Here is a 14,267-nt window from a genome sequence, read left to right on the forward strand (position 1 = left end):
ACAGGCGCCCGCCACAATGCCCGGCTATTTTTTTTGGTTGCAGCCATCATTGTTGTTTGGTGGGTCCGGGCTGGGGACTCGAACCCGCCACCTTAGGTGTACGTGGCCGGCACCCCAGCCGGTTGAGCTATAGGCGCCGAGCCTGTACTCAGTTTTATTAGGGTGAAATGTTCTATAGATGTCCGTTAAGTCCAGATGCTGAATGGTTAGGTTTAAATCTAGAATTTCTTTGCTAAGCTTCTTGTTGGATGATCTGTCCAGCACTGCCAAAGGGGTATTAAAATCTCCGACTATGACGGAGCTGGGAGTAATCAGGTTGCTCATGTCTGTTAAAGTATCTCTTAAAAATTGGGGTGCATTCTGATTGGGTGCAAAGAAAGATGGAGACCTTGCCTCCTTCATATTTACATGGATGGAGCTGGAAAATGTCCTCCTTAGCAAAGTATCTCAAGAATGGAAGAAAAAGTATCCAATGTACTCAACACTATTATGAAACTAATTGTTAGCTATCTTAGGAAAGCTACAATCCAAATGGAGCCCTAGAATACGGGGAAAGAAGAGGGGGGAGGGGAGAGGGAAGGTGGGTGAAGAGAATGATATTGTGGGGATCATGCCTATAGTTTATTCTATTTGGGTACAGGTGAATTTGTCTAAAGGTTGAATATAAATGTCTTAGCATAACAATTATGAGAAAGACATGATGGCTATGTTGCCTACCTGGATGAGAGTTTTCCAAACTGCATATAGAAGTAACACACTGTATCCTATGAGAGAATTAATGTACCCAATTATGATCTAATAAAAAAAAAAAACAAAAAAACAAACAACAACAACAAAAAAATATTGTCGCCTGGGCACTATTCCAGAACCAGAACCTCTGGATATGGCTTTGCTTTGGTGTTTTGTTTCTTCAGAGCTCTGCTGATGATTCTCACATACATCTGGGGTCTGAAACCACACGCACTTGGCCGTGAACAGCTGCAGAGTGAGGGCCAGGTCCTGTTCACCTGTACCAGCTTTTCCCTTCTGTCCTCAGGACTCACAGGTGCCTGGTTTGCAGAGACAGTCAAACAAGAGCTGCAGAATGAATGACCATCCCTACATTTGTTGAATCACTGACTGGGATTACTAGAGAACAGCTTTAGCCAATTACCACTATTTTCCTTGAGCACAGAACTTGGAGTAGGGGAAGTTTACAGAAACAGTGTTCCCCTTGGTGTTGAATTGACGTGTGATATTCGTGGTGCACTAAAAGGGACTCATGTTCAAGTTCTTGATTCCTAAGACTTGTTTTTTATTGCTTTGAATACCAATAAGTCATAATTGCCTTTGGGGGAGCTTTGCAGAGCCAGACACGCAAAAAATATTTTATTATTTCTTCTCCAATTCTAATGGGCATAATGTACACTAGCCATTTGAGAAAAAGCTATTAGAGAATAGATTGGGCTACGTTATTAGGGCTGCACTACAGTTTGCACTGGATTCAGGGAAAGTGCTTTTGAGTGCCCAGTGGACTTAGATAACCCCGGGCCGGGCTGCCTGACTGGCATTAGCTGCCTACTTATATACGAGCAGCTAGTTTGAGTCTCGGCTTGGACTGGCAAACTTAAATGTCAGATTTTTTAAATGGAAAAGTCAGCGAAGTGCTGTGGACTACATCTGATATTTACAGTTCTTTCTAGCTAAGGTGAACTGACTTTTGTTGTAAATATTCTCCCATGCAAATTAGAGGTTGTTTCCCCTTCGTACATACGCCTCTGGAGTTATTACTTCCTTTGGTCTTATCCGACTTTGTGCAAGTCTACAGATGCATTGGAATATATGATGGCCCCTACCTGTGGCTACTAATAATAGTAATTGAAAAAAAGTGAGGCATTAGACGTCTAGTAGTTATGCATTTAAATCGTGTCAAATTGCAAAAAAGAAAAGCTGGACTAGTCTTCCGGCACTGTTTCAGGTGGTTTCTTTTCAGATCTTGACTTGAGGGAGGCCAAGATCGTCATTTCACTTTCTCCCCCCGTCCCAGAGCCCTTTCCTTTCCTTCTTGCTTCTTTCCCAGCACCATTTGTTTTTCTCCCTTTTCTCTTTACTTCACACCCGCACTAATATTGGTAATTGTTCCTTATTGAACAACTGTGTGTTTCACACAATACTAAGTGCCTTATTCCATGTAGCCCCTCATAAACTCTGTGAGGTAGCTACCATCAGCAGCCCATTACACAGAGGAAAAAACTGGGGTGCAAAGAAATTAAGTAATTTACCCAGGATCACACAGCTAGGAGCTGGTAGAGCAGGGATTCAGCTCAGGCCATCTGTTTCATGTGCCTAGGCTCTTAACAATTTGCTGCCTGACCCAAAGTTCAGAGTGGTAAGTGGTAGTGGAATGAAGATAAAGGCTACTGCATTTGATAAAAGAAAATGACATAACAGTTACTTTTCTTCCTCCACCTCAACCTCAAGTGACTAGTGGTTCATTTCTCAGCCCTTTTAATCAAAGAATACAATAGAACAAGAACTTGAGATATCACATTATCATTTCTAATTCAGGCACAGAATTGGAAACCAACCATGATCAGAAATAGTGAACTGTAGCATCAAGAGTGGGCAAAGACAATTGGGAAGGGACAGTGGCCCCTGGAATCAGCTTTCTTTTTTTTTTTTTGAGACAGAGCCTCAAGCTGTCCCCCTGGGCAGAGTGCCGTGGCATTACAGCTCACAGCAACCTCCAACTCCTGGGCTCAAGCGAGTCTCCTGCCTCCGCCTCCCAAGTAGCTGGGACCACAGGCGCCCGCCACAATGCCCGGCCATTTCTTGGTTGCAGATGTCATTGTTGTTTGGCGGGTCCGGGCTGGGGATTCGAACCCGCCACCTTAGGTGTACGTGGCTGGCGCCTTAGCCGGTTGAGCTATAGGCGCCGAGCCTGGAATCAGCTTTCTATGGACTGTGATAGTTTGGCTGAGGCAATTTCACCCACAGCCAAATATTTTGGGGGTCCAGCAGCAGACACCAGAGGGCAGCGGGTGTGCAAGCTTCCACATCAAGGAGTGGATGGGGCGGATTCATAAGAGGCCAGCAGGAGAGAGGAGCGCCACCCCATGTCACAGAAGGGAAAGGATGGATCAGCTTTGCCAGGCTGACAGGTCCAACTTCTACTCCAGTCCCAGCATTTGACACAGGCAGAAGCTGAAATGCCTGAGACCTTAAGCCTAGATAGAGGGAGACCAGACGGAGTCCTGGGGGCCTTAGGCCTCACTCTAGGGATTTTTCTAATATGAAAGGATTTAAAAAAAAAAAAAAAAGTTTTTCTTTGAGGAAAGAGACTGGGAGGATGTGTATGCTAGTACTGACCGTCAGGAGGCACCGTTTTTCAGTGTTGCCTTCAGTAACACGACAAACCAATTACCAGGAGTGAGTAATTGGTGACTATTCCAATAGCTTAGGCAAACCTGATTTCTTGAAGCACCAAGCAAGCCTTCAGTAGTCTTCTACAGCACGGTCGAAATCCCCATGCCCATGTAAATTAGTAATTAGTCAAGTACTAATGCCTGATAATTAGTCAATTCATAGAAAAGTTAGTAAAAGGAGAAACACCTGCAAAAATACACATTTGTACTTAAACATATGCTATAGGGACTTTAATGTAAGCACGTGTCCGCATGACCATCTTTGGATGCAGAATCAGAAACTTTTCCTGAGTTGAGCTCTTCAAACTGAAATTCCCCATTTTCTTTCTGGCATCACCACAGCCATTATGCAGTTTTGATTTTCACTTTTATATTTCTTTAAAGCGAAGTGAGACCCTAAAGTCGCGTGGATCTCCCTCTGAGCACAGAATCTTTCCTCTTCATAATTTTTTTCCATCTTTTACTGTTTCGTTGGTTGCACTTATTTAATGGCAAAGATTTTCTCTTGCAAGTCATCTTACCCAAGTCTTCCTTAAGTTCCTTTTCCTAAAAGTAGCTCCCTTTCCTTTCACACTCATATTTTATTACCTATGTGGCTGATGTTGGGTTCAATGCACATTTTAACAAGCAGAACTGCAGACAGGCTAGGGTGACCCGTGATGAGCAGAGAGTGCACATAGAGGAAGCAGAAGGTAGGGGATCAACAGCAAACACTTCACGTGATAGCTCTCGGTGTGTTTATGGGAGGATTGGTCAATTCATTGGGCTGGGTAGTGAAAACTGACTAAGTGGTGGTCAAGGGAAGATTACTGATGACATTTGTTAAAGCATGGTAAGGCCAACTCTATTTGGGACCATCACTGTAGGTGTAGGGACTGCTGCAATACATTTTACGGCAGGGAAGAGAGATCGGACTCAACTCAAGTGGGAATTTATAGCCAAAGGCCAAGGCACGAGGGTTAGTACATGGAAAATTACCAAAATTACATCAAGGGTAAAGGGGATTCTGGCTAAACCAGACTAATGGGATTCTTGCTGAAGGCAGGCGAGTTGATCAGACATCACCCAGGAGATAGTAAAGAATGAGGAACCTGATCAGATATCAAGGATGATCAGATATCCAGGGTGGGAGGCTCTCACTTACTGACTTAGGAGGGTCCTTGTTAAAATTGAACAGGGAAGTCCATTAGTCAGGGTCTAGTTGAGAAGAGAGGTCAGAAGACCAGAGTTTGGTCAAGGAGAGAATCTATGTCAGTGGGCTTCACCGGAGGCATACCCCAGGATTGGGGGACGGGGGGCGGGGGGGGGGCAGGCACAGCTATCTTTGGAAAATAAAACCACCTGCTTCTTATAAAAGGAGTAATACCTAAAAAATATTGAACTTAATTTGTGCAGTAAAGCTTATTATAGCCCTGTGCATACAACAGACAACATTATTCCTTTTGACTATTTCCAGAAATAAAAAACTTTGTTTTAACCTAAGAAGATCCCCTTATGAAAGGTGAGTGTGATTGTCACCTCATGGAGATAATCTATCAGTAAATTCAGAATACTACCACGGAGATTTGTCATTGAAAATCAATGTATAGAGTGGGCGTGGTGGCTCATGCCTATAATCCTAGCACTTTGGGAGGCTGAGGCAGGAGGATGGTTTGAGCCCAGGAGTTTCACAGGCTGCAATGAGCTGTGATGACACCCCTGAACTCCAGCCTGGGTGACTGAGTGAGACCTAGTTTCTGAGAAAAGAAAAAAGGAAATTCAATCTAAAGGATGCCATGAATCTGCCACAGCTGACTGAAGTGCTCAAAACAATTTTTGAAAACCAATTGGCTAGAAGTTGCTATGAGAAAACCCCATATACCATTTCCTAAAATGTTTTGTTTAAACATAATTTTAAAGGGTATTTGGGGGAAAAGATATGCCCCCTTAGGGATTGTCAAAAAGAATCAAAAACAGCTTAGCAAAGAGAAGAAATGGAAATGTGATATTTATCAGGGGGAATGAGAGGATATTAAAGATAATGGAACCAGCCCTCATGTTACAAAATATCTTAATGACAAGTCACGCTTGAGGCCTTTTAAAGAAAGTGTTTGTATAAATTTAAGGGGTACAAGTACGGTATTGTGTGACATGGATTTATTGCATCTTGGTAAAGTCTGGGCTTTTAGAGTAACCATTACCCAAATAATCTAATGTGTCTTATACCCATTATTGAGGCCTTTTTGTTGCTCTGTGAGAATCTGAGAGGCTGGACTGGCCAAGAATGGCTTCCCCAGAGCTGTGGCAGGAAGAATAGGTTGAGTTTATTTCTCAGCTCAGGTTCAACTTCCTGAAAGCCCAGCCGAGTTAACATCTTCATTAAGTTCATGAAAAGGTGGGAGAATCACATCCTGACTGCTCCAAACATAGGCCTCCAGGAATTGAAGTGGAGGGGAGGACTGCCTCTTGTCCCGAGGGTGGCAGGTCCCCGGGGAGGCGAGCAGCTTCTAAGTCTACAGTTTCTCCTGCTTTATAGGGAAAATATTCCATAGCCCCCATTTCCTCCCCTCAAACCCATAAGAGACACATATGAACTTCAAGTAAAAAACACACTAGAGAGGCTGTATTAGGGGAAAGCACCTTCAGACTATAAAGTGCACACAGGACCCCTAGGGGGTCTGGTTAAAAATGAAGATTTGGGGCCAGGTGTAGCGGCTCAGGCCTGTAATCCTAGCGGTCTGGAAGGCTGAGGCAGGAGGATCCCTTGAGCGTGGGAGTTTGAGGTTGCAGTGACCTCTGATGATGCCATTTGACAGAGCAAGATTCTCTGTCTCAAAAAAAAAAAAAAATGCCAGTTTTGAGTCAGTGGGTCTGGGGTGAGGCCTGGAAGCCTGCATTCTAACACTCTTTCCTCCCTGGAAAGAACAAGGCTGCTGCCCAAGGGGTCAGACCTACTTTGAGGACCTAACGACCTGATTTCAAGTTTTGCCTTCTCGCAACCTCAGTTTTGCCACTTGTAAAATGAAAGGCTTTAGAGGAAGACATCGTTCAGTTCCTGCAGCTCACTAAGGAGGCGCAGAGCTGAGAAGGCTGGTGTTTGTCCAGAGCACATCTCTGTCCTGAGCTCTCTAGGACCCCCCATTACCAACTCTGTAAAGACAGGCGGAAAGGTGAACGCAAGCAAGGCAGGAAATACAGTTCATATTCTGACAATCCCGGAGCAACTGCCTTTGCCAACATTCCACGGTTTGGCTTTAATTAGATACACAGTCCACCAGTGAACACTCTAATTGTGCTGTGCTTGTCTCACGTAAGCTATTGGGTAGGCTTTGTGCTTTCCACAGCGTGCCCAATGGAACAGCCCAATTTCCAATTTGAGACAGGCACAGTCACAAAAGAGTATTATTATCTTCAAAATCTTCCTTTTTTTTCCTCTTTATTTTTAATGTTTTTATTAAATCATAACTGTGTACATTGATGTATTTATGGGTATTCAGTGTACTGATTTGATATACGATGTGAAATGCTTACATTGAGCTAAGTAACACATCCATCACAATTATACTCTTTTACTTAATAGTTTTGAAAGGAAGGAGGGTTTGGGGGGGACCTCACCTAATGTGCATGATGCAATGGTACCTTTAGAATCTTAAGCCTATTTTTAACCCGGATAGAAGTGAAGACACAGCTTGATATTATATTTTTTATGCTAACCTTGTCAGTTGTGGAGGAATTTAACACCACCTTAAAATCTTTCTCATCCTTTAGATCCTCCTCAGATATTTTCTTCTTAGTGATACCTTGGCAGAGGCCACCTCAGAATCAGGAGCCAGCCTGCCCCTCTGCTCCCCTTTACCTTGCCCGTGCAGTGCACACCTCACAGCGGGGCCCAGGCTCATTGATCCATGTTTCTGCCTGTGTCCCTCACTGGATCACCAGTTTCTTGAGCCATCCTGCCAGAGGGGAAAGAACACAGTGGCTTGGGGCCAGGTGCCTGGTCACATGACCCTAGTGGGCCATGGAAGTCTCTCAGCCTTAGTTTTTTTGTTTTTTGGGGGTTTTTTTGAGACAGAATTTGTCGCCCTCAGTAGAGTGCCTTGGCAACATAGCTCACAGCAACCTCAAACACTTGGGCTTAAGGATTTTCTTGCCTCAGCCTCCCAAGTAGCTGGGACTACAGGCACCCACCACAATGCCTGGCTATTTGTTGTTGTTGTTGTTATTGTTGTTTAGCAGGCCCCGAACCCACCAGCCCTGGTGCATGTGGCCAGGACCCTACCCACTGAGCTATGGGTGCCAAGCCTCAGCCTTAGTTTTGATAAACTACTCTCCCCAGGTTCTAAACTCCATCCTCTCAGAAGTCTGAAAACCCAAGTGCCCTCAGCACCAGGATGGTGGAGGAATGTGGGAGGTATTGGGCGTCATGGTCTAGGGACCTTGGGACCTTGGTTAACCTACCTCGCTCCAGGCACTCAGATTTACTTTCTTTAAACAGAACTAGGGAAAACCAAGCAGAAATGCTAATGCCCAGCTAGAGACCCTACCTTCCAACTCCTGCTTCCTGGTTTGCCCATAATAGGGGTTCCCCAATAAGCTTAGTAGAAAGAATAAGGGTGATATATTCAAAATAATTATTAACAAGCCAGGGCAGCCTTGGCATGCACCTGTGGTCCCAGCTATTCAGGAAGCTGATGCCAAAGAATTCCTTGAGCCCAGGAGTTAGAGTCCAGTCTGAGCAACATATTAAGACCCTATCTCAAAAAGGAGAAAAAGAAAGAAAGAATGGACGGAGCCTGGGAGTCAGAACAACTCTTTGTAACACTAGGCATTGTCTTGTAGCAGTAGGTTTTAATGCTTTAGTTGTCAGATCAAGGAAAGTTTAGGGGGGCCCAATGAAGGGACCAGAACAGTGGGGCCTCATGCATTCCATGTGTCAGCCTAGTTCATAACCCTCATTAGCCACCTGATACCTGTTAGATCAAGTTGAATAATCTGAGTCTCAGTTTCCTCATCTGCAAATGGGTTAATAATACCCACTTTGTAGGATTGTGATGAGAATTAAATGAACCAATATATGGAATGTTCATCTACGAATGCCAGGCTCAAACATATGTCCCTACAGTGAGGGTTGTCAAGTAGACTCAAGACAGCTTGCCTCTGGAGTGGCCTTGCTCTCTGCAGCAGAGTAGTCACGGTGGGTCAGTGTTGTTGTCATGGCCGCTCCCTTTCAGAGGTATAGGGTGTCTGTAGGAAATAAGGGGGGTGGGGTGACTTTGTTCCTGGGACTGGAGCTACAAGAATGACTCACAGGTATTTAGATCGTAACAGCCACAGGCTACTCCTAATCTAGGGAAACTCACTTTCTGATTTGTAGACATTTTTAAAGACACAGATATTACTAAGAAGAAACTTAGCTACTGGTTATTTTCTGAGTGGGATGAGTGGCAAACTTGAACCTATTGTGCTGTAAAGTGGAGCTCTGCTGGAGAGGCATTTTCCTGGATGATCTGTCTGCTTTTGGAATTCCTTGTATTATGCTGATAAATTCTTGAAATAGTCTTCTAGATATGCACTGGGTCTCAGGATATGAGTAATCTCTATTGAGAAAGATGATCTGTGTATAGTCAGCACTGTAGTTTAGAGAAAAATGTGCCATCCACACACAGGCAAAGGTTGACCATCACTCTCTTTGCCATACCCCAGTCTAAATAAAGGCTGGGGGGGGGAGGGTGTTTTTAATTGCTTCTGATGTTCACCATTCATTCAGTTATCTGCAAAGCTGCATCCACATGTTATTGATGTGACGGTCACGAGACCCTGCCAAGGGCTTTCCATTTTTGCTCCATTAACTGTCTGTTAAGCAACCTAATGTGAGGGTGAATGTTTAAATAGGACATTTCCCAAACTAATCTAAAACAATTAATAAGCTGATGATTTTTTACCTTCTAACCTCAAGGCTACAGAGTTTCTTGCATGTGCCTTTGAAAATGATGTTTGGATGAAGCAGCAGGAAAACCAGACATGGATGAGCATTTGCTTTAGTGCCATATCCAGATATACTAAATTTTCATGCATTAAGGACGCCATCTCCTCTGGACATATGACATCCTTTTAGCAGCCCTCCTAAACTGACACTGGCCACACCTAATATTATTTCATCCTGAGAAAGATTCCGGACAAAGTTTGTAAGGGCCTGTTTTTTTAAAAAGAAGTAAATGAATTAGAAAATTCAATTGTATCCTCACAGTGACGCCAAGAGAGACATCTATCTAACGCCTGATTTTCTGTTTGTTTCCCTTAGGGATCAAAGCTCAATATTTCCCATCCTTCTAAGAGCTCTTTCCCTTCTTTTTAAGCCAAGAAAAGAGTCTTCTCTTATGAGCAGAATTAGAGACTATTTTTAAATTAACTCTTATAATCTCTAAACCCAGTTTCCCTAACTTCCTAGGAAGGGCTAGGACTTTTGAGGAGGACTAGGAAGAAAAAAACACACAGAATCCACTAGAAGGGTCTCAAAGGTCTGGTCCTGGCCCAGGTCATCTGCAGATTTGAAGCAGGCTCCCGCTTCACCCTGGGAGCCCTTGACTGGGTCTGTCATGCTGACCTTGTCACGGTGTGAGGCTGGGCCTTCTGACTAAGGGTGACTTGACTGTGAGCCCCACTCCAGGACTGGGACAAGGTTGTCTTCTTATGCATAAGATGACAGAGGAAATGATAATTTCCCATCGGTCCTTGTAGTCAGTCCTGGCAGCCTAAGGTAGCCCACAGAGTTTACTTTCCACCATGACAGCTGATTACTTTGTCCTGACGGATCCTTTTTAAAGGGAATTTTCCCCATACAAAATGTTGGAATGTATTTTGTTCCCTGTTCATTTGCTGTTGCTCCTGTGATTTCCGGCCGGCCTCTGATGTGTTCTCTTTGTTTTCTGTGTGTTGCAGGCAGCATAGTGTACCTCGGAATGATGGTGGGGGCGTTCTTCTGGGGAGGCCTGGCAGACAAAGTGGGAAGGAAACAGTCTCTTCTGATCTGCATGTCTGTCAACGGATTCTTTGCCTTCCTTTCTTCATTTGTCCAAGGTTATGGCTTCTTTCTCTTCTGTCGTTTACTTTCTGGATTCGGGTAAGGTTTTCTCCTTCATATTTTATAGTAGTGTGTTCCTTTTTCATAACCGAACATGTTCTCCATCTAGAGAACCTCCTTGCCAGAAAATTATCCCTCCACACATTTCCTCCCCGAGCTTTGGAGCAGCCTTAGAAGCCACAGTGCTGGTTTCTTAGAAATGTGATTATCAACCTTTGATTTCAGGAGAGAAGGAAACACACACCTGTACTCTCATGGCCAATTGTTCTAGTGTTTTAGTTCTAGTAAATGGATATTGTTTTAAACGAAATGCTGTTTCTATGGCAGGACTTGTTCATACACGCCATGTTTCTTCTGAAAATGTTATTTAAGCAGGAAATAGCTCCGGTCCTACCTGTTATGAACTAATTAAAGGTTTGGACTCTTTGAGCATGCTCTTAAATCCAGGATTAGAGTGTCTCAAATAATTGTGATACCACAGGCCATAGCACTGTGCCTTTGGGAAGCTGGCACAGGACTGAGAACCAAGAAATCCAGGTGTATCTGCCCTGCCCTTGACTAAGTGCAGCAAGGTCTCTAGCCCAATTATTCTTTTGTAGTGTGAGGGTCATACTTTGGAGTGTGAGGGTCATATGAGACAATGCATAAAAGTACAAGCAAGAGGAGAAAGTCTGGAACAATGATCGAAACCCTCACTCATCACTTGGCACTTCCCACCCCCTCTGGGCTCTCCCTCCCATTCATTCAGCTGAGCTCCCCTGTGCTCTTGCCTCAGAGTGACAGCAGCAGAAGGAGGAGAGGGGAAATTCTTTCTGGCTTTTGAATTTCAACTCTAGCCCCTGAAGGAAACAGAAAGGACTAATCATGGGCAAAAGATTTGAGAGAAAACATGGCAAGTAAAATAAGGTTCTGAAACATTGAGTATATTTCTGTTGTGGGCCTCTGATGCTCAGACCCTCCACCGCTCCATGCATTTCCCAGGACCAGAGTGCCTGCTGTCCTTGCTACTTTGAACATTGTCCCAGAGTCCTTCCACCTTGTGAGCCCAAGAGGTGTTTCTTGAGACCACCCCCAGATAATAGCTGTCACCATAGTTGCCTGTTCTGTCTCCTTGGTAGCGCTTCTCATCCAGTGCCTGAAGATATTTACTTGTTTATGGGCTGCTTTCTCTCCTCCACCAGCACATAAATTCCAAAGGGTTGGGACTTCCTTGCTCTAAACCACTTCATTGTCTACGGCAAGGTGGGTATGGGTACTATAAAGGACCACAGAGTCCAAGCAGCAATCAGAACACTCTGACTTGGCCTGGTCCAGGGCTGCACACCTGTGTAATAGGTTGAGGACAGAAGATCATTTGAGCTCAGGAATTCAAAGCTGTAATTTGAGATGACCAGGTATGGGAACACCCACGGCACTCCACCCTGGGCAACATAATGAGATCTCATCTCTAAAAAAATAAAAATAGCCCTGTGTCCTCAGGAGGCTGAGCTGGGAGGATGCTTTGAGCCCAGGAGTTCTAGTCTACAGTGAGCTAGTGTAGGGTGACCAGACGTCCCGCTATTGACGGGACAGTCCCGCTTTTTAGCAATTTGTCCCACGCCCCACCTGCGGCTAAAAAGTCCTAATTTTTGGAAAGAATGCATGAATGGGCAGGAGAACAGGAAGGGAATATACAGTTTTCAGCTGCCATGTGGCTATTTCACCAGAATATGAGTTTCATATTATTTTTGTTAATTTTATAATGTTAAACTGTAATAATAACAAATAATTATTGAGAAGTGATTATCGAGAACTGCTTATCAAAGTTTGCATTGTTGTCAGGCCCTGCTCTGTCCCCTGCATGTTGTCCGCTTTACAAATGTTAAAATCTGGTCACCCTAAGCTAGTGAGATGTGATCACACCATTGCACTCCAGTCTAAGCAACAAAGCAAGATCCCATCCTTAAAAAGAAAAAGAAAGAAAATATTGACACTAGGGCTGATCCTAGCAATCTAGGAGGACAAGCAGGAGGATTGCTTGAGGTCAGGAGTTTGAGACCAGCCTAAACAAGAGTGAGAACTTGTCTCTACCAAAAATAGAAAAAAATAGCTGAGTATGGTGGCATGGCTATACTCCCAGCTACTCTGGAGGCAGAGGCAGGAGGATCACTCTTGAGCCCAGGACTTTGAAGTTGCAGTGAGCTGTAATCACACCATTGCACTCTGCCTGGGGCAATAGAGTGAAAGGAAAAGAACTTGGAAAAATAAATTAAGGAAAAGAAATCGGAAAAATAAATTAAAATTTTAAAAAATAATAGACTGACATTTAGGTATCTGTGGCACTGTCATGAAGTGAGATAAATGGAAATCTACTAAATTCTTACATGATCTATACAAGCAAAAAAGTTTTATGTTAAGTGAACAAAAATCTAACTGGAGTCATAAAAACAGGAAATCATGGCCCCTCAATCAGTTTCCAGACTAGAGCCAGTTTAGAGACCTAGACCAATTGAATGAGGCTGGGTTCCCTTGAGGAAGGACTCCTATGAATTACCAAAAATTTATACTGTTGCTTTCTCTTCTGGCCCTTCCAAGAATGACCTGTGGCCTTTATCAGAAAGAGTTGGCATGGGAGGAGAGAGGAAATAATCAGACTTCTCAGAATTTATGGCCGCTGGTTCTGAACTAATTTCTGGAGACTCAAAATATCACTGTGGCCCATAGGTCAGCATTAGGGCTTATTCAAGTAGTCAATGGAGTTCTAGCTCAGGTCTGCCTCACAGTGGGCCCGTGAGTCACTGGATCCATCCCATGCTTACTTCCCCAGTGTTGGAACGTAAGATCAGAGTAGACCTGGTCAGTACCTGGCAGGATTCCCTCTTTGGTACAGCACCTATCCACCAGTTCCCTTTACTGGGAATTTCATAACAAAGCAAAGTTCTAGGTTAGGAAGTCCAAACCCTTCTTTGTACACGTGGAAGTTCAGTGGTGGAGTCAGGGATGACTCAGGGAGGACTCAAGTTGGAATTAAGTCCCTTTGAACTTGCAACTCTAGAAATAAGTAAACTGTGCATTCTGAATCCAAGGGTTAGATGTCTTCATGTCAGTTTTATTGCAGATGCCAGAGGTTTCCAGTTACGCTACCTTATTTCATTGCTGAAGCATCATTAGCAATATTGTTTCTGCTTATAAGGAGACTCAGTTCTAGACTGAGATTCACCTGGCTTAATAATGTCATTGTCTCTATGTGTGCTTTCCTTCTAATTCACCAGACCAAGTCATGAGTATATCTCTTTAGAAACACAAATATATCTAGCTGTCACACTGTGTGTGACTTTCAATATTTATTCAGTACAAAGAATGATTTCCCTGCCCAGGGACAACAGTGTTTTGTGGGAATGAAGAACAGGACATCACCAATTATTCAGCTGTCTCTCACTTTCCTAAATGAATCTCACACCAAGGAGCAGACACTTTCCTTCCTCCGTTTGTTACAGAAAATTAGAAAGATGGGAAATGGAGTTGGCATCACTGATTCATTTTCATTTGCCCTAGAATTTTATTATTTGTCTCCAGTCATTGTTAATTATGGGAATTATAATTCTTTGGACGTCAGGCAATATTAGAGCCAGGAACTTCTCCCTGGGGGCCAGGCACCACTAAGCATGAAGGTCAGAAGAAAAATGTAACGCCAAAGAAATTAAAATAAATTTCAATGTGTCTGCATATTGTAAGTGAAAGAATAGTCATTTCTCCTTCTGTGGATGAAGCCTAACAGACACATACTTCATAGCTAATTGCAATATTTATTCACTAACTATATT

General features: G+C 43.6%; 1 protein-coding gene across 1 annotated transcript in view; it reads left to right on the forward strand.

The window, feature by feature from the left end:
* SV2C (synaptic vesicle glycoprotein 2C) overlaps positions 1 to 14,267 on the forward strand; it is a 241,488-nt gene that overhangs the window by 100,238 nt on the left and 126,983 nt on the right. Inside the window, exon 3 of the mRNA XM_003785923.2 lies at positions 10,323 to 10,503. Coding sequence (XP_003785971.1) covers positions 10,323 to 10,503 — 181 coding nt within the window. The remainder of the gene's footprint in view (positions 1 to 10,322; positions 10,504 to 14,267) is intronic.

Source organism: Otolemur garnettii, unplaced genomic scaffold (assembly GCF_000181295.1).
Source record: "Otolemur garnettii isolate 467f Iridium unplaced genomic scaffold, OtoGar3 scaffold00017, whole genome shotgun sequence".
NCBI classification, from domain to species: domain Eukaryota; kingdom Metazoa; phylum Chordata; class Mammalia; order Primates; family Galagidae; genus Otolemur; species Otolemur garnettii.